Raw genomic sequence first — 20,801 nt, 5'->3', positions numbered from 1 at the left:
TATATAATAATGAATATAATAATGAATTTTTCAACTACATTTAACAGTGGAATGCTTAGATTTCTCTTACTGTAAACCTTTTCTAAGATAAATATTTGGTGTTATCATTTCCAAACTTCTAAAAAATGGTTATTATACTGAACTATTGGTTCGATTGTGTTGAGTCAAGTATGCATATCAATAATGTCAGAACTCCTTATCAGCATACTTTCTTCAAGTTGGAAACTCATACAGCAATGGAAACTTAGCAGAGGCCCCCATATTTTGCACCCCCCCCAAAAAAAAACAAAACAAACATCTGTACTAGAACTGGACTAGCAGATACTGAACTACAGAAATAGCCTACTGAGGGCAACTTTTCTTTGCAAGAATATAAGTTTTGTACTATAAATATGAAAACCTTTATTTTCATTGGACATGCATAGTCAACAATTTAATAATTGTTAATTATAATTAAAGTAAAAACTAAACTGAAAACTATTATAGCTATTATATAAATGCAAGTATTATTTACTAGAAAAGGGGCAACCAGCTCCTTATGTAACCTAAAGCAGTGCTTTTCTTTGCACTGCATCCTGCTACTAACCCCCAATATCACCACAACCCCAGACAGTTTTTCCCTGTGTCCTATTGGGAAAATTTCCCTTCAGTTTCCATTCCAGAGCCATAACAGGAAATAAGGTAGAAAGAGGAAATCTCTAAAAGTAAGAGGAAATAATCTTTTAGACAGTTGTTACCAGCTTAGATGTCCATGTTTAAAGATTTTCCCTCTCTTCAAGCTCCGGTGACAAACGTAACATTTTGGGCATTCCATCACCTTTTTTTCTGAGTCATAATGGTCACCATGATAAACATTGAGGGTGGGTCTCCCCAGCAGGGAAACAAACAGCTATGAAATCCTGACAGAAGTTAAACCCTTTCTTTACTATCACAAAAGCAAGATAAAACTTTTTGAACTCCAGATACACTTTAACCACTTGCCTACCAGGCACTTTTACATTCCTGCCCAGGCCAATTTTCAGCTTTCAGCACTGTCGCACTTTGAATGACAATTGTGCGGTCATGCAACACTGTACCCAAACTAAATTTTTATCATTTTTTGAGACAGGTAGAGCTTTCTTTTGGTGGCATTTAATCACCACTGTTTTTTTTAATGTTTTGCTAAACAAACTAAAAAAAGGACTGAAAATTTTGAAAAAGTTTATGTTTAGTTTAGTTTTAGTTTATGTTATAAAATTTAGTAAAAAAGTAATTTTTCTCCTTCACTGATGCGCGCTAATGAGGCTGCACTGATGGGCACTGATAAGTTGCACTGATGGGCACTGACAGGCAGCACTGATGGGCATTGACAGGCATCACTGATGGGCACTGAAAGGCAGCACTTATATGTCACTGATAGGCAGCATTGATGGGCACTGATAGGCAGCACTGATTGGAACTGTTAGGTATCACTGATGGGCACTGATAGGTGGCACTGACAAACACTGATAGGTGGCCCTGACTAGCACTGGTGGGCACTGATAAGCGGCACTGACATACGGCACTGACTGGCACTGATAGACGGCACTGACTGGCACTGATAGGCAGCACTGAAAGGCAGCTCTGATGGACACTGATACGTGGCATTGATGTTCACTGATATGTAGCATTGATGTGCACTGATGGGCACTGGTATGTGGCACTGATGGGCACTGACAGATGGCAATTATGGGCACTGACAGGTGGCACCGATGGAGCTACACTGGTCATCAGGACACTGATGATCAGCGCCCTGATGATCAGTGTACATGTCCCCTCTGAGGAATGCCAATTACCGGCTCTCCTCTCCTCATGCACTGTCAACATGAGGAGAGGACTGCCGATAACCGATATTTCCTATTTACATGCAATCATGATGATCATGACTCTTCGGCTCTTTATTGTGACCGATGATCCACTGTATCCCAGGGACACAGGGCACTACTGATCACCGCGCGTCCTGGGAGCGTACATGCGCAGCTAGAATGGGAGGACGTCATTTGACGTCCTCCCAGAACGAGTGAACTGACACCCATCTGTCATTTCCTTATATGGTGGGTGGGAGGCGGTTAAGTATAGATGGAAAGTTTCATCTGAGGTTCAACAAACTCATATCAGTGCCTTGAATAAGTACCCAGGAATTTGGGTCTTCTGAATATTTTTCCTAGGAATCTGTAAATAGACAGCAAATTGTGAGGCTCCCTGAGCTCAAGTCAACTGTATCTATCACTGCTTTATACTTGTAACTGCTGTCATCATGCTAGTAAAGTACACTGATTTAAATTATCATCAGAACATTTCTGTTAGTACTTGCTAGAACCATGTAAGGAGATTTAATCACTGACACTGCATGTTTCATCCCTCTCTTACAACGCCAAATTATGCTACATGGGAATACTCTTTCTTCATTATGCTACATATTAAAATTTTCTTTCAAACATGAATCTGCAACCAAAATACGACTATATTGATTAATTCTATCGTTATGCAAATACACAGCAACTAAAGACAATTTATGCATTTATAGACGATGACTCTATTAGCATATTTATTGATTAGTTTAGAGAATTAAAAAAAAAATACTGAAATAGTATGAAAAACACAACTGAGATATTGTCTATTACCAGTGGTGGGCCAGCCATCACGGATAGCAAGGCCTTCTCTGCTGGCCTAAACACTGTCTAATCTATCAGAATCACTGACCTATGGTTTAACATACTTTTTCCATGAGCGTGTATTAAATAATTCTCTTCATTTCATATTTTTTCTCTTGATTGCAAAGCTTTCAGTAGTGTATGATTTATATTAGAACTTTTATCCAATCATATTTCAGCCATGATAGCCATAATGTGTTGCGAGGGTCAAAGAAATCTGCCTTGAAACTTTCCCAGTATTGTCTCCTGTAGCTTACAGTAAAAAGGCAATGAAACTAATGTTTTAACCAATCTGATTTAGAGTTGGCGACACTAGGGCCATCTTGAAAGCATACAATAACTTATGCCAGAAAGTCACAAGGCAAATTTCTTTGACCCTGGCAACATATATGGCTACCATAGCTGAAATATGATTGGATAACAGCTCTAACATAAAACATACACTACTGGAAGCAATGCAATCAAGAGGAAAGCTATGAAATGAAGTGAAAAGACTATTGTGCATATTTTATTACACATTCATGGAAAAATATATTAAAGAATAAGTTCTCCTTTGATAAAAAATAATAACTTTTTGCAGGTAAAAAAAATGTGAATTTACTTTTGTTTTGTTTTTTTAATATGAGCTTGAAATGCATTGCACCCAGGATCAGCAGATCCTGGGTGTAATGTAGAGTTCTTGCAGACTCGTCAGTGTATCTGCTCATACAACATATGGGCAGGCAGTTGCACTCTGATAGGAAGACTCAATGAACTACTAGAGAGCTCAACAGTGCCGTGGTAGTTTACTGAGAACTACAAGCTGACAGCCGTAAAGGTTGAATGAATGACACGGCTGGACAGGCAGTCACACACAATTTTAAAAGTGTGACAAAGCGGGGGGAGAAGATTCCCCTCTCGCTGTCAATATAGGGGATCGGGGGGGCATGTAGGCTGGTGTATCTGTAACATGTAAGCTCCAAGGAGCAGGGCTCTCCTAACCCCCTTGTATTGAACTGTATTGTTGCTGTATTGTCTCCCGTTATATTGTAAAGCGCTGAGCAAACTGTTGGCGCTATATAAATCTTGTATAATAATAATAATAATGTTACACCTTGAATATGGGTGTAACAAAAGTGGATATCCTTTAAATGTTAAGTATACAATTGGTTAGACTTGACTGTTAGCATTAGCCTCCTTGGTGATGAAAAAAAATGTATTGTTGGAACTAAAACACATAGATAACCTGTACAACAGGAGGATGGGTTTTATGTACAGATAATCATTAGTTTTGGTGAGTATAATGTACTTGAATTTTTTGGGGCTAATTCAGGCTCTGCTTTTTCTGCGTTCCCTATTTTTTTGTGCTCAATTTCTAAGGTTACAGCTAGAAATTACTGGATTAACTTAGGTAGGACATCACTGAAGGCCTAGGTTTGAAATGCAGGGCCCATCACTGCTTATTAATATGTTGCATTTCCATATGCAGCCAGAACTTTCGGCACCTTTTCACCTTGTCCAGGTTCTGCTGATTTTTTTATTTACAGAACTCAAACACTAAAGCTGAAATACACATACAGGGTAATTAGCTGGCAGTAATACATTCCCCTCACCTCCTTTCTTCAGATGGCTCTGTTTGAAGCTTCAGTCAGTGAAAAATGCTCTTTACTTAAAAGCCCATAGTGATCTAGGATTCTTCTGTACCATCTATTAAAATTTTATTTGTAAAAAAAAAATAATACATATATCCTAAACTTTTTCAGTTACCCTTTAATTATTACCAGGTCTACCTTTGCAGTAAGTCTACCAAAAATACTTTTAACAGGTTGTACAACTTCTACTAACAGCAAAACAAACAATTAAAACTACCGTATTTGCCGGCGTATAAGACGACTTTTTGACCCTTGAAAATCTTCTCAAAAGTCGGGGGTCGTCTTATACGCCGGTACACATGTTAGGGGGGCTGCGGCATTAAGTACAGGGGTTTGCAGGGGCTGACGTCTCTTACCTGGATCCAGTCCCACGACGATCCGGTCCAGGAAGCGCGGCGTCTCCTTCAGTTCGGCCACTGGATGTTCGTGCGGCTGCGCGGCTCCGCCTCCTCACCGGTGATTGGCCGCCAGAACTGTAGCTCAGGAAAGGCACACAGGCGGCCAATCACCGGCGAGGGGGCGGAGCCGAGCGGCCCCGCGAAAATTGAGTGCCGGAGCAGCAGGTAAGTGCTCTGTGTAGAGGTGCTGCTGCAACCACATATGCTGGCTGCAGCAGCACCATACGAGAACAGGGTCAGCAAGTCTCAGTGGGAGGAATAGTGCCCCATCATTGGTGTCACTGATACCAATGATGGGGCACTATTCCTCCCACTGATACCAACGATGGGGCACTATTCCTCCCACTGATACCAACGATGGGGCACTATTCCTCCCACTGACACCAACGATGGGGCACTATTCCTCCCCCCCACTGACACCAACGATGGGGCACTATTCCCCCCCCCACTGACACCAACGATGGGGCACTATTCCTCCCCCCACTGACACCAATGATGGGGCACTATTCCACCCCTCACTGACACCAATGATGGGACACCATTCCTCCCACTGACACCAATGATGGGGCACTATTCCTGCCACTGATACCAATGATGGGGTACTATTCCCCCCACTGATACCAATGATGGGGCACCTATTCCTCCCACTGATACCAATGATGGGGCACTATTCCTCCCACTAATACCAATGATGGGGCACTATTCCTCCCACTGATACCAATGATGGGGCACTATTCCTCCCACTAATACCAATGATGGGGCACTATTCCTCCCACTGACATCAATGATGGGGCACTATTCCTCCCACTGGTGTGCATTGGAAGAGGGGTAGTCTTATACGGCGAGTATAGCCCAAACACTACATTTTAGCAGGAAAAGTAGGGGGGTCGTCTTATACGCCCAGTCGTCTTATACGCCGGCAAATACGGTACCAACATATAGATGCAAATTGAAAGTATTTTAATTTTAATTAGGATACAGATTTGGGGCATTAGCTTTAATCTAAGTCCATGTTTTCCAAGCCCATCACTTCTTTAAAGCTCTGTTTAAGTGTAATGTGAAGAATACAAGAAACATATTTCTCCTAAACCTTCAAAGAACACTTTATTCCCTTGTGTCATTTTAAATATATATTCAAAGCTGCTGTAGATTTCACTTTTATCTGAAAATCCGTAGAATAAAACCAGCAAAGGAAAATTCTAAATACAAAGTAAGCATTCCAGTTCTTTCGGCAGATTAGCTTCACTTCAGTTGAGTTCATTAGCAGTTTTCTCTAAACCAAATTGAAATTCATATGTTGCTCATAGTGAGAAGTACAAAGTACCAGTGACTCTGGCCTAGAAATGTAGATTTCCCTAACAACCTTGCAAAGAAAGAAATAACAAATGGATGCAGAATCACTGTTGGATATCACCTGGGAAATCACAAAAAGCAACTTAGATTCTTTTCTATATCAGAATTATCCTCCCCATTTACAGTCTATATGTAATGAGGTGAACAGTAAAAATATATGAATATTTACTATAAAATTTAGCTGAATACATCCTTTGACTGCAGAAAAAGATTATTCAATAAAGTGTTCTGCAGATGAGGGTACCTAGAGTGTAACTTCAGAGGATGCAGATGGTGTTTTTCCCCATGGCTGATAGAGATTATGGGGGCCAAGCATAAGTGATTTGTTGCAATGCTAAGACATAACATGAAATGTAGAAATGTGGAAAAAGCAAAGAACATGCATTTATAAAAAGAGCATTTGGATTTAAAAAGTATACAAAACAAATATTTAAACAGATCAATCAGTCCACATAAATCAGCTGTGCTGAATAATGGATTTGCAAGTTTAGCCACATCAGTTTTACATATAACTCACTTAGAATTTTTGCACAGTTACATCTTTAAATATTACAAAGCATATGTATGCCTTCATTTTAAATATACATTAGAAATGTGTTGCAGTGTGTTATTAATACTCTTTTTCTATGTCTAAACCTGCTTTTTTGCCTATGTGTCTTCCAGTTGTAGAGAACTTCCTCTGCAGAAAAAGAACAGGGAAAAAAAAATAATACTGAATGCATATACAGTATATTACATTACCTGTAGGTAAAGCATTGGCGAGAACCATATCTCTGATACAGTACAGAAATTTCCATATGCTCCAGGTGCAGTTAAATGTGCCTAACACAAATTTTTTTCAATATACTCTATTTTATGAGGAAATGTACTGATTACAGCAGTTACTTATCAAGGGCTGACTACTAGATAAGTGGTCTCCACTGGATTGCCCTAATGAGAGGTGTTAGCATGAAGAAAGATTACATTTTGTATAATGTGTTTATGAATTATTTTGCATTAAATGAGAAAAAGAGTGAACATGTTGTACACACAAGTTTCATTCCTCTTTGCACTATAATAATCTTTAATTGGAAAAAAAATTACTTAATTTGTTTTTTTTTCTTAAGTAGGGTTTAGACTACAGTACTTTAAAGTTTGTATACTTAGATAGGCAAGTAACATACTATTTGGAAATTACTTTGAAAATAAAACATTTTTTATGTCTTGCAAGATAGAAGTCAAATAAATCATCAGGGTAAGTTACTATTGCATTTTTGCAGAGGCTATACTGTCACAGGAGTAGTGATTAATCCCTATCTGAGAAGAAATAATAGCACTACAGATTTATATGTTCTTCTTGTAGCAGAAATAGCTTAAAGGTAGTTACATTTTGTCAAGTCATCTTTTTAAATGCTAACATGCTTTTACTTTTTCTCCCCCACATGAGTGTTGATTCAGACAATATGCTACTAAATAAAAAGTAGTATCACAAAAGTAACAGAAATGTCATTTTCACATATCTAAGTAATAACAAAATGGATAAAATTTCATACACTGCATCAAATTAGGTTTACAAATCGTAAAGGTCTGAAGTACAGTCTTCTCTTTATAACTGCTCAGTAAATGTTCCTCTTCTTTTTTAATTTTTTCCTCTTTATTCACACCCTGGTAAACTTACTGTATACATTATATGTACAATATGTTATAAAGCAACATGAATTGAACACAGAAGACTTAAATCAATACATTCCCCATGTATTTAGACTGTTTTCAGAATCAGAATATGCGCCACAGTTTTAGTTGCAGCAGCAAATATTTTTTCTTTTTTGCAACAAAACCCTAGGAAACAGTAAAATGAAAGCTGTAACTATTTCACATCAAACACAAACAGCTACATTATACTGTATATCTATATTAACCGCTTTTCCACTACCCTATAGCAGAAATACTGCTACAGGGTGGCAGGGGTGTGCAAAATCGCGTATATATGCATGGGTTTGCATCTCCAGGTTGGGGCGTGCGAGAGCCACACACGCACCCTACATTTGCTGCCATTGGCGGCCTCATCTGTCAATCATCGGGTCACAGGCAGGCGATTCCCCCTCCGGCACCCAGCGATCGCCATGTATCACTGACACACACAGCACACAGAAACCACAACACAGCACACAGTTAACCCTTTGATCACCCCAGATGTTAACCCCTTCTTGCCCAGTGTCATTAGTACAGTGTCAGTGCTTTTTAGTAGCACTGATCACTGTATTGGTGTCACTGGGGATGTCAGTGACAGCTAGTCAGTTCCCCCCCAGTGTCAGAATGCACACCGCAGTCCAGCAGTCCTGTTATAAGTTGCTGATCAATGCCATTACTAGTATAAAGAAAAACAATTCCAGTACCTATGCCGCCATTTGTAGACGCTATAACTTTCATGTAAACCAGTTAATTTACACGTATTGGGATTTTTTTAGCAGAATACATTTTGGCCTAAATTTAAGATGAAATTAGATTTTTTTTTTATTTTTTTACTGGCAAAAAGTGAAACATTTTTTTTTCTCAAAATTGTCAGTCTTTTTTTATAGCGCAAAAAATAAAAACCGCAGAGGCGATCAAATACTACTAACAGAAAGGTCTATTTGTGTGAAAAAAAGACATACATTTCTTTTGGGTGCAGCATTGCATGACCGCACAAGTAAAGTAACGCAGTGCCATATCGCAAAAAATGGCATGACCAGGAAGGGGGGTAAATCTTCTAGAGGGCACATGGTTAAAGGAAACCAATTAAAAAAACATGGAAGCTGTTATTGCCAATTTCTAATTGTGAAAATACTAGATGATACTACATAGAAAATACTAGGTAGATACAAGCTTCTGCACATGATGCGTTAAGTGTTTGCGAGTTCCTGGCCCAGGAATCCATTCCAAAACTGGACTAACCACCTTTTTCCACTGACTTAGTGCCCTGCAACTTTTGGCTGTTTCCAAAATTTAAAAATGCCTTAACAGGACACAGATTTGATGACATTCCATGACATTCCATACATCCAGCGTGCCATGACAAAGATAACATGCAATGTGCTGGAAAACAAATTCCAGGAATTTCCAACAGCGGCACAGTTGTCTAGAAAAGTGCATTGCTTCACAAGAGAACCACTTTGAAGGTGACAACAGTCACTAGTGTATAGGTAAGCAAAATATTTTTTTTACAGTCCATGCCAGGAATTCAATTGTCACTCCATCGTATTCAGGCAGCAGGGATGTGGACAAGTCTCCCTGCTGTCAGCATACAATGCCACAGCAGGAAATGTATGGACAGGGGAATTTGTTCAGTTTTTTTAATTCAGCTGCCTGGCTAAATGAAAAAAAACTGAACCATGTATGGGCAGTCTTAGGCTCCATGTACACTGCAGCTGATAAACTCACGTTTAGGAGCTTTTCTGCATTTTTTTCAGCAGCCCCCGAACTCACCCTAATGTTTTCCTATGTGTCCATGTACACATCTTCGTTTACAGTTGTTTACAGGCAGTTGAGTTTACAGTTGCTTTTTTTAACGCACCAAACTTGCATTCAGGAGTAGATTTTATCAGCGTTTCAAACGCCAAATGCTTTTAAATGCGTGGAAATGCGTGGAAACGTGGCAAACCGTGTTTATAAGCATTTGGAAATTTTTTTTATATCTTCCATTTCTAGATGCTGTCCAGAGCTTTTGTTCATCATGAAAAAAATGCATGCAAACCGTTTTCCCGGTACTCAAATGGACCTGGTACACCATACTTTGAGGTTTTGCATGAAAGAAAATATGTTAGACACTGCTGCAATAATTTCTGCACAGAAATGAGCTGGAACACATCCAAACACCACGAAAACCATAAGACAGCTAATCTCAACAAATACTGCTCTCTCTATTTCTCTCAAATATCTCAAATGTCTGAAATAGTTAATTTTTTACTGTTTTTCAGGGCATTTTGGAAGGTCTCCTGAGGTTATCTTTAAAAAACGCATCTAAACGTAAATGCTCATAAACACGGTATGCAAACGCGGCTAAACAGGCATTTTTTAACCTACGTTTTCCAGCAGAAAGTTTCCATCGTTCAGAAGTGTCCCATGTACATGGGGCCTTAGAGCTGGCATGGGACACCAGCAGCATAAGACTGATGCTGCAGCACCGAGGAGAGTATAGATGTTTGTTTTTTTCTAGGTCCATACTTTAAGTGCACGATATTCGTCCAGTACTTGTTAACACTCACCCTGCTGCTTCTACACATATACAGAGAAATACCCATTCATTCTTACAGGGAAGCCATCTACTGTTAGGAATTTTTTACACGTGTAAGCTTGAGCTGATTGTAGCTGTATTAGTGCACTTGCGACAGAAACAATTGAGTACTGACGTGATACTTTTTTTCTTTGCACTAACATACAATTTTGAGGACAAGCTTTCGGGGCAGGTCCCTTTCTTCAAGGTCCAGGCAGTACTACTACAAAGTTTTAGCAGAATGTTAGGAGAGATGTTGAAAGGGGGAGGAAAAAAAAAAACAACAGAAAGAAACACACACAAACAGATGTACACAGCATTATCCAACAGTTTTATGACCCCCTCTGTGAGTGTTGTTCCCCCCCAGTCTTTGCTTTTGCTGTGTCTTATCTCAAGTCTAATCCTAGTCTTTTAACCATTGCTGTATACATCTGTTTGTGTGTGTTTCTTTCTGTTTTTTTTCCTCCCCCTTTCAACATCTCTCCTAACATTCTGCTAAAACTTTGTAGTAGTACTGCCTGGACCTTGAAGAAGGGGACATACCCCAAAAGCTTGTCCTCAAAATTATATGTTAGTGCTTCCACTCAAGGAGACCCTGTGGCAGTAGTTATCCTTTAACATCACTGTGTTTGTGCAGTGTTTTCGATAAAAAAAAAACAAAAAAAACAAGCTGTAGTGCATATGCACTTCCCTCCAGTGCCTGCACTGACAGCACAGCAAATACTTAGCAGTAAACTTGCCTCAGCAGGACAAATGTTCATACCAAAACATCCACAGCATTAAGTATTTCTGGATCCCTGGGTCCCTGATAGGGAACGCCAGATGCAGAGGAAGGAAGAATTACATTTTAAAGCATCAATTTAGCACAGTGTGTTGTGGTCTAATTAGAAACATTAGATTTATGTCTCAGTTTTTCTTTCCTGAGTTGTCACCTTTGTGTTTTTCACAAGTTTCTGTGACAGTTATCAGATAAAATAACAAACTATGATGACTGAATTCTTTGCTCTTAACACTTACGTAACTGCTGATTTATTCTTTAGACTTCCTTGTAAACTGCTTGATGATCTCCATGATCTATTGCTTTATCTTCAGATCTGTTTATTTGGTATTGCTCTTTGATATCCATTGCACTATATTTGTTAATATATAAAGGCACATACAGTATGTATATGTGTGTTTTCATTTATTCAGCAAGCTTGATGAAGAGAACTAGGTGCATCAAAACTAAAAACATCCATTTAGCTGAAACACGAAAAGCCTATATTGTCACTCCTGTGTAAGTCTCTTGACCAGCATGGTAAACAAATTATTATAGGATTTATTTTTTAACAAGATGCAGGAACACAGTGATCAATCAAATTTCAGTGTCAGACAGCTTGCTTTGATTGATTTCTTAGAAGCTAGATGAATGCACTTTGTCTGTTTTCTTCAAAAATTAAAGCCTCACATCACTTTTTTTATACTGTTGTAGTCTCCAAGGAGAACACTCATGAATCCTCGTTCCACTGCCACTGGCTCAGACATTTTGCCTCCACTTGGCTCTCCTACTTTATTTATGTATTAACCTCATGCTTCACTCTTCTCAATGTTCCCTAGCTTAATAATCCCATGCCTGATAAAAGGATCCAGCAATTTACTGCCGTGATGCAATTGCTTTAATAAATTTTAGGATGCTATCTTGAAGACGCATGGTATGCTGGCCATATATGTATTGAGTGGTGACTTGATTGATTTGTTGATACTGGTTTACAGCTGCTAGTTGCTACAGCACCCACTTGCTTCAAACCATCTCCAGGAACTTTTGTGATGAGAATATTCTATTTGGTCTAGCAAAAGCACTGTCATTTTGCTTCCCTAGTTCAGCTACAGCAACGACCAAGCAATCAAAGCCCCTTGCACTCGGGCATCAGAATTTACTGATGTTTACTTGGGATCTGGTGTCGTCCATGTGCAAAGGGTCAAAAACTGCATGTGAAGACCAGAGTAATGTTGAGTATAGCTGAGTAAAGGTGTGTAAGCATATAGATGAGTATAGATAAGTAAAATTTTTAATTGCCAGTATTGTGGACCCTTGTACACAGGTGTCACAAGTTCCAGTAAATTATGATGCTTGTGTGTAAGGGGCTTAAACAGGTGAAGGGAAAATGTCACCAGCACACCAAGGATCACCAATATGGGTCCAAAGATTTTAATGAATGATCACATAGTTACAGCAAGGCAACGTTTTGGAGTCTCGCAGGACCCCTTCATCAGGAATGTGACCAAAATGGTCACTTGCCTGATGAAGGGGTCATGTGAAACTCCAAAACGTTGCCTTGCTGTACCTATGTGATTGTTCATTAAAACGTTTGGACCCATATTGGTGATCCTTGGTGTGCTGGTGACATTTTCCCTTGCTAATTCTGTTTGGTTCCAGCCGACGATCGCTGCAGCACTCACTTATACACACAGCCATTTTTAATGCAAGAACATATGCATTTGGATTGTACACTTGTCTTAAACAGGTAAACACATAAGTAAATTACTGCACTCAAATGAAAAATTTTCTATTTCTATTTTACTGCTCTGTACGCAATGCTGTATTACTGATCTTTATTCAGCTGTGTGCAATGTTCCATAGACAACAATACATCTCATTTTAGATCAGTAACAAACTCAGCATTTTTTTACTTCCGTGTGCAACAGGCCTAAAACCGAATCATGAGCTCTCTGTTGTAGTGCTTGCAGCCCAAATTGAGAGTGGGACAAGTTTAACCACCTCCCACTCACCATATAGTACAATGATGGGCGCAGGGTGGTTCTCTCGTTCTGGGAGGACGTCATATGACGTCCTCCCAGTCTCACTGCTTATGCGCGGCTCAGGGAGCGTGAAGAGCGGCGATCGGCAATGCACTGTGTCCCTCGGACACAGCGGATCACCAATCACGGAAAGAGACGAAGTTGTCGGCTCGGTCATGTGATCAGCTGTGTCCAATCACAGCTGATCACATGTAAACAGGGAAATGATGGTTATCGGCATTTCTCTCCTCTCGAGCTGTCACACTGACAGCTCGAGAGGAGAGGAGAGCCGGTAATCGGCTTTCCGTGGAGGGGACATGTACACAGATCCTCAGGGCACTGATGATCAGTGTGCCCTGATCATCAGTGTAGCCCCAGCAGTGCCACCTGTCAGTGTCCATCAGTGCCTTATGTCAGTGCTCATCAGTGCCTCGTGCCAGTGCCCATCAGTGCCACATCAGTGCCACATATCAGTGCCTACCAGTGCACATCAATGCCACATAATGCCCATCTGAGCTGCCTTTCAGTGTCACCCATCAATGCCAATCAGTGCCACCTATCAGTGCCAGTCAGTGCTGCCTATCAGTGTGCATCAGTGCCGCCTATCAATGTCTGTCAGTGCCACCTAACAGTGCCAGTCAGTGCTGCCTAACAGTGCCAGTCAGTGCCACCTATCAGTGCCAGTCAGTGCCGCCTATTAGTGCCAGTCAGTGCTGCCTATCAGTGCCGCCTATCAGTGCCATGTATCAGTGCTGCCTTTCAGTGCCCATCAGTGATGCCTGTCAATGCCCATTAGTGCCACCTACCAGTGCCTCCTCACCAGTGCTCATCAGTGCCACCTATCAGTGTCCATCAGTGCCCATCAGTGCAGCCTCATTAGCGCACATCAGTGAAGGAGAAAAATCACTTATTTACAAAATTTTATAACATAAACTAAGAAAAAACTTTTTTTTTCAACATTTTCAGTGGTTTTTGGTTTGTTTAAGAAAAAATAAAAAACCCAGAGGTAATTAAATACCACTAAAACAAAGCTCTATCTGTCACAAAAAAAGATAAAAAATTTCATGTGGGTACAGCGCTGCATGACTGCGCAATTGTCATTCAAAGTGTGACAGCGCTGAAAGCTGGAAATTGGCCTGGGCAGGAAGGGGGTATAAGTGCCCTGTAGGCTAGTGGTTAATGTAACAGTTTTGTTTATAGCACTATAAATGTACATCAAATATTGAATCCTGGCATTCAAAATCCCTCCTTTGCAGCCAAGTAATCTTTAATGACATTTTAAACATTTTGTACTCGATGAACTATGTGTATAACACTCTCATTTCTTGTTAACAGTGTACATATTTGTTTTCTTAACTCACAAAGCTCACACACAAATGTCTAAATGACATTTAGCTTTAATTGCTGCTAGCTGAAATGAGGTAAATGAAGGGCATTCCAGAATTAAACTAACAGCAGGGCTTCATTCTGCATACTCAGCATCAAGCAGCAAGGAGAATCTTCACTAAATATTTCCTCTGCACGCATTTAACTTCGCCTGAATAAGAGTAAACATGCTAAACAGTCTCTTTATTTAAAATATTTAGTAAAAATCAACTGAATTAAGTTTTCAAAATATTGCCAGCTGTATAAAATAAAGTTGTGTTTCTGAAATGCTAAATGTGAGACCTATGGAATCTCCTGGATGATCTTGGTTGGTGAAGAGTTCCCCTATATTAAGGTATGAACAGGTCCTAGGAATTGATGAAATGGGAAAGAGGAAGACTCACATTTATTCACCTCTCCACAGTTTCACCCTATTTTACATTAAAAATGGTTTTCCTTTATATAAATTTGCCAATTTAATTAATCACAATATAATTGTTTTTTGTTCCACTCAAGTAAATATGAAATATTTCATATGAATGTTGTGTAGTCGTTAATCAGCCAGCAGGAGGGACTCGAGTTTATTTCACATTTTCCTCTGTCTACTTGAACTAGGAATGGGTACATTTGTCCAGGTTTTATTCACCAGGGGTTCATACAAACCCAAACTTATCACTGAATCCTATTGAATCCATGATGGGAGTGAATCCCGTAATTAAATCCTGGCCATTTTTAGGGCTGAGAGGCAGACTACTGTCAAAGAGGCATGGGAAGCTAGGCATTGTAGGGGACACTTACCAATGAAATAAATAGATACCTTGCAGCAACATTAAAAATAAACAAACCCTTTAAATAATATGCTTTGGGGAGGTTTTAAAGCTGTACAGCCATGGTGTACAGTGACACTGCATTTGTGGCTATGAAATTGTTTTTCTTTTACAATTAGCTTGGAGTACATATGGCAGCAGCACCCCATCTGATTCATTTTAGTTTGTAAATAAATACATTCTTTTCATGTTTTAGCAATGAAACATGCTTTTTCATCAGTCAGGAATAGGCCCATTTTGACTGGCAGGTAGAAATTAGCCCATAGTTCACTTAGGTTGTTCCTGTTTTTTTGCTGTTGCAATACTGTCCTGCTGCTGGCCAATTTATATCACATTCTCATTAAATCCAAATTCTACCTAACATAAAAAATAAAAAAATAAAAAAAAGGGACATCACTTTCCTGCAGTGAGATGTGTCCCTTATGCTGCTGTGTCCTCCTTTCTTCTCTGATGATCCCCTACCTCTGTAGCCATAATCTTCTGATGATATAGAGAAAATAGAACTAAGGGCCTGTGAATGAAACAGGATCTATGAATAGAGGATGGGTAGATGATCAATAGGCATACACAACAGCACAAGGGACACATCTCACTTAAGGTAAGTAATGTCCCTTGTGCTGATGTTTTGTTTGTTTTAAGTAAACGTAGGCTTTAATAATTAAGAGACGGAAGAAGACACAGGAGTATATAATTGGTCTGCAGCAGGATAATTACAAATAGCAAGGGTAGCCCCAGATTTATTAGATACATATTGTACAGGCTGGGGTTTTACAGCAAAAATTGAAACAGATACTACATTGGATACAGGAGTGTAAATCTGACCATCTGCAGGACAGTTATAATTAGGGATAATAGATCTAACTGGCTTATACCTAACTTTTATTTTATCTCTGGGGATAGGAGTGTGTGGTGAATGTGACTAATTTTATGTGAGATGGGTTAGAAGCACACTGCTCTTGCACTTAGTTTTCTTTCAAACATGCTATAAACAAAAGGTAGATTCAATAGCAGATGATTAGTAACAATCAATGCTGTGCTTTCATCACCTCAAACTTAGAAAGGCCCTATGAACATGAATAAAAACAAAATCCAAAAGAAACTAAAAACCCCAGGATACCACCTCTGAAACAAAAGCTCATTTTTCCATTTAAGGTAAGCCTTGTAGCAAGAGGAGTTTAATCCAAAAAGACCTTATCAACATACAATAAAACCAATTTACCTAAAAAAATAAATAAGATAATACCCCCAGAAAAAAAAGCCCTTGTGTCAAACTTTGTTGCAAAAATCCAAAAGTCCAAAATCAAAATAAAATAATATACCACCAAAGTAAATGAAAATACCAACCCCAAAACAAAAGCCTATTTTTTTTTTTTAATTAAGGACAGCCTTGCAGTAAACAAAAAAAAGCTTCTCAAAGACTGGACAACAGCTACAAGTATCCACTGGCCTCAACTCAACCACAAAATAAAACAGAAGACAAAAAACACCCCACAAATAAGAACCAAAAATGCAATGGGTTGGTTGCTGCATTGCTGAATTAAAGTACAGTTTTTTAACTGATCCTAATCTTTTCCTAAGGAGTTTGTCATCTTTTCCCTACAGCCTCCAATACACTGATACTCTGACAGTTGCATGGCCTCCTCTTTTATAGTAGGGGGCTAGCAGGGGAAAGCCTCCTTTCAGCCTAAGTTTGCTGACCATAGTTCAAACGCCATGCAGTACATTTTGGTTTAGGAAACATTCCCTAGAGTGATTCTGCACATACTTTTGCCAAGACCCTGGACCACAAATCCAGAGTTTTTTTTTTAACCTTTTCTTAAAAAGTTTGGTCACTTTGTTCAGTGAACAGTTTCTACTTCTTTAGTAAATAAACCTCACTTTTGGCATTAGTGTGTGTGTGTTTACATGTACAGTATACAGTGATACCTCGGTTCATGAACAACTCAGTTTGCGAACAGAAGAATTTGCAAAAATTTGCTTTGGCTCGCAAATTCCGCTTCAGTTGACGTACACAAGCCGTGGCCATCTTCCCTGCTCTGACACATGGTTCTGACTTACTGTAGGCGAGATTGCGGTCACAGACAGACACTAAATGTATACTGTGAAGATACTTACAGTACTGAGCTTTTTGGTGCGCTTTTTAGCACATACTGTACTGTACATCCCTGTGCACACTTGCTGTACTGGACATCCAGCATGGCTTCAAAGAAAATTCAGGGCAAGCATGGTGGTAAAAAAAAAAGTGCGATAATGAAGGTGACAAGAATGTGCAGAGCAAACATGTTGTTGAAAAGAAAGTGCAGAGTGGTAATGAAGGTGACCAAAAGCACCACCCCAACATAACTGTAGCAGAGTGTTGAATCTGATGAATGATAACGTGGTCTCTCATTTCCGGAGGGTTATGCAGCACAGGAATGACAAGTGATATTGGACAGATTTTTCACCAAAACTGAGCCTGCAGCTAAGAGACAAAGAAAACAGGAAACCCCTGAAGGAGATCTCCCCAATGTCTTTATGGAGGGGGACTCTCCCTCCGAACAATAACCTCCTCCCACCCGTCTTCCTGTCCTCCATGCCAGAAGTAGCCTCAAGCAAGGTTAGTGTTCTCTCTCTTCATACTGTACTGTACTTTGTTTCATATTTTTGTGGTTCAAAAACAAAAGTTTAGAACGGATTAACCTTATTTACATTGAACCTTATGGGAAAATTTTATTCGGTTGGTGACCAAATTCAGTTCGTGACCAGGTTTGCAGGGGTCAGAACAGATTAACCTGATTTACATTGAACCCTATGGCCAAATTTGCCTCGGTTCGTGACCAATTCGGTTCACAACCAGAGACGTGGAACAAATTAAGTTCATGAACTAAGGTATCACTGTAACTGTTTCCACTCAAGAAACCTGTTATAGGTGCAATTTCAGTTAACACTAATACCATCAGAGCGGTACTGTGTTCCTATGTAGAACATCTGTATTGTAAAAGGAACTGTTATGTTGATTCAAAAGCTTTGGAACCTGTGTGCCAAGAGTTCTGGCTTTCCTATGGTTAAACTAGAATCATACTTGTTCTGGATTTGTTATTCAAATTGTTAGTGCTAGTGGCTGCCAGGAAATTGTAATTATTATAAAGAGGTTAACAATGGTAGTCTCTGTTTTTTACCTAGGAAAGAGTTTCTATTACTATATTGCATTAGCATAGAATAGAAAACTCGCTGCACCAGATTTCACATATAATGGGTTAGGTGAAATAGGTAAATCCCGAATCCCATTTTTGTGGAAAGAGTTGGGGACAGGGGTGGACTGACCATTTGGAAACTCGAGCACTGCCCAAGGGCCCGGGGTCAGTAGGGGGCCCCATGAGATGCCCCTGGTACCTTTTTCATAGGCTTTTTTGAGTTTGTGCAAGGACACAGGGGCCCCATGATCCCCTATTGCCCGGGTACCCCATGAGTTGTCAGTCCACCCCTGGTTGGGGATACAGAGAAGAAATATCTGCTTTGTCATACACAGACAATATGATCAATATGAACATAATATTCTACTGTATGTCTTTGAAATGAAGTGTATTTGAAAGAATAAAAAATAAAGGTTCATGGTAAATACAACTGACAAATGTTTGTATCTAACTAGCATTAAATCTTTATTCCAGGAACTGTCCTTTTCTCAGCAGACACTTGAAGGCATTAGTCTCATACTGCTTGTACCCCATGATCACAGTCTTTCTGTTCATAAACCTTTGCAATTGGATTCACTGGTCACATTATTTTGTAAAAATCAACTACACAAGATAGTTATTCCTCAACATGTTTTGTAAAAAATAATCAACTTATAAAGATAAATGAGACTTCAGCAAAGCATTAAATGTAGTTTCTAAAACAAAAAAACTCACTGTTTTTGGGATTCCTGAAACTACAATCTACCTATGTTGCACTGTAGAAACAAAAGAACATGGAATATTCATGTAAGAAATGCACAAATGTCCAAAAGTAAAAAAAAAATAACCTAATATACTGTAGCATATTATAATAATGCCAACATTTGTAATGGCACCTGAACTGGATGGCATACACACACGGGTCCTTAAAGAATTGAGCTCTGTAATTTCAAAGCCATTGTTTCTAATTTTTAGGGACTCTTTAATGACTGGCACAGTACCACTGGATTGGCGTAAGGCCAAAGTGGTACCTATATACAAAAAGGGGTCAAAATCTTTACCAAGTAATTATAGACCTGTTAGTTTAACTTCTATAATTAGGAAGATACTGGAGAGTTTAACACATAGATGAGTTCTTGCTGGAAAAAAAATATTTTAAGCTACAGGTTGTCTCCAGCTTACAAGCTGACCTCAATACACTGTTTAATTGGGCAACTATGTGGCAAATGATGTTTAATGGATTGCTTCAAAAAGGCCTGGATTCTTTCTTAGTAACCAGTAATATTCTGTGTATCCAAAATTTATAGGTAAAGTTGATCCAGGGAATATCCGATTGTCTCTTGGGGGATCAGGATGGAATTTTTTCCCCTGCAGGAGCAAATTAGATCATGGTTTGCTGGGGGGGTTTTTTGCATTCCTCTGGATCAACTAGGATTAAAACTTTTTAATTTTAATGGTTGAACTGGATGGACTTTTGTCTTTTTTCAGCCAGACTAACTATGTAACTATGCAACTATGTAACTATGTTTTAATATATAAATGGTAACAACGTGCCAACAAGGCATTGACTTGATGCATCAATGCAAAGTCCTCATGGTAAACATAAAAAGAAACATAAAGCTATAAATTGTTTGAATGTTGTACAAATTTTTTCTTTTTTTGGTAACTGTAGCTCCAATAATCACTGAGAACTTTGCTCCTCGTTATAGATTTTGTGGAAGAAATAATAATTCTAAGATGTTCATATATTGTTCATGCAGCTAAGGGAAATGTAGCAAAAAAGTTTTCTTGGTATTTGACAAAGTTCTTTGATTTTGCAAAAGAAAGTAAAAATAGAATATGCTTAAGTATAGCCTGACTCCAGATTAAGCTTTTGTTTCAGTTTTGCATACAGTAAGGAAAAATTATTACCATTGTCAGGTCTTTATTGTAGTGAGAGATTTTTTTTCTCACTTCCTGTCCTGATGGTGCCTACTACTACTACTACATTTATTAAACTTTAAATAAAAGTAACAATGTCACACCTTCTCTATAAAACAAGCAAAATTGTGTCTAAGCAAAAAGAAGAAGGAGAGAAAAGTGCCACTACCTAAGTGTAGCATTTATTAAACAAATTTATGAAATGAGAAACAATAAATATGCACTCACATTTAAAAGATATTAATAATCATATCAATAAGTCTCCAGCAGGTTGCGACTTTCCAGGTGATCAATGGTGAGCAAACCCCTCCAAGGGGATATGATGCAAGGTGCTTGGAACCAAGAAGTTGACCAGGGAAACACAAGGAAGAGCCAACAGAAGTGGAAAACTGTGTGTGTATATCACATGGATGAGAACCATTGTGGACAGCAAGGAAGTGTTGCATCCATGTGATATACACACAAGGTCTGCTT

The 20,801-nt window shown here is 39.0% G+C and overlaps 1 protein-coding gene across 3 annotated transcripts in view; it reads right to left on the bottom strand.

Moving 5' to 3' along the window:
• Positions 1-20,801, bottom strand: part of IMMP2L (inner mitochondrial membrane peptidase subunit 2) — a 1,307,031-nt gene that overhangs the window by 162,969 nt on the left and 1,123,261 nt on the right. Inside the window, exon 6 of one of the 3 annotated variants that reach the window (XM_089673959.1) lies at positions 19,143-19,183. The exons of the other annotated variants lie outside the window; for them this stretch is intronic. Within the exon in view, the coding sequence (XP_089530085.1) occupies positions 19,163-19,183 (21 nt within the window). The 3' untranslated portion in view covers positions 19,143-19,162. The remainder of the gene's footprint in view (positions 1-19,142; positions 19,184-20,801) is intronic. 3 annotated transcript variants of the gene reach the window in all.

Source organism: Staurois parvus, unplaced genomic scaffold (genome assembly GCF_062004578.1).
Source record: "Staurois parvus isolate SC_StPar_1 unplaced genomic scaffold, SC_StPar_1.0 ptg000147l, whole genome shotgun sequence".
NCBI lineage: Eukaryota > Metazoa > Chordata > Amphibia > Anura > Ranidae > Staurois > Staurois parvus.
Note: the sequence above shows the minus strand (reverse complement) of the source record. Positions and strands in the feature narration are given on the sequence as shown.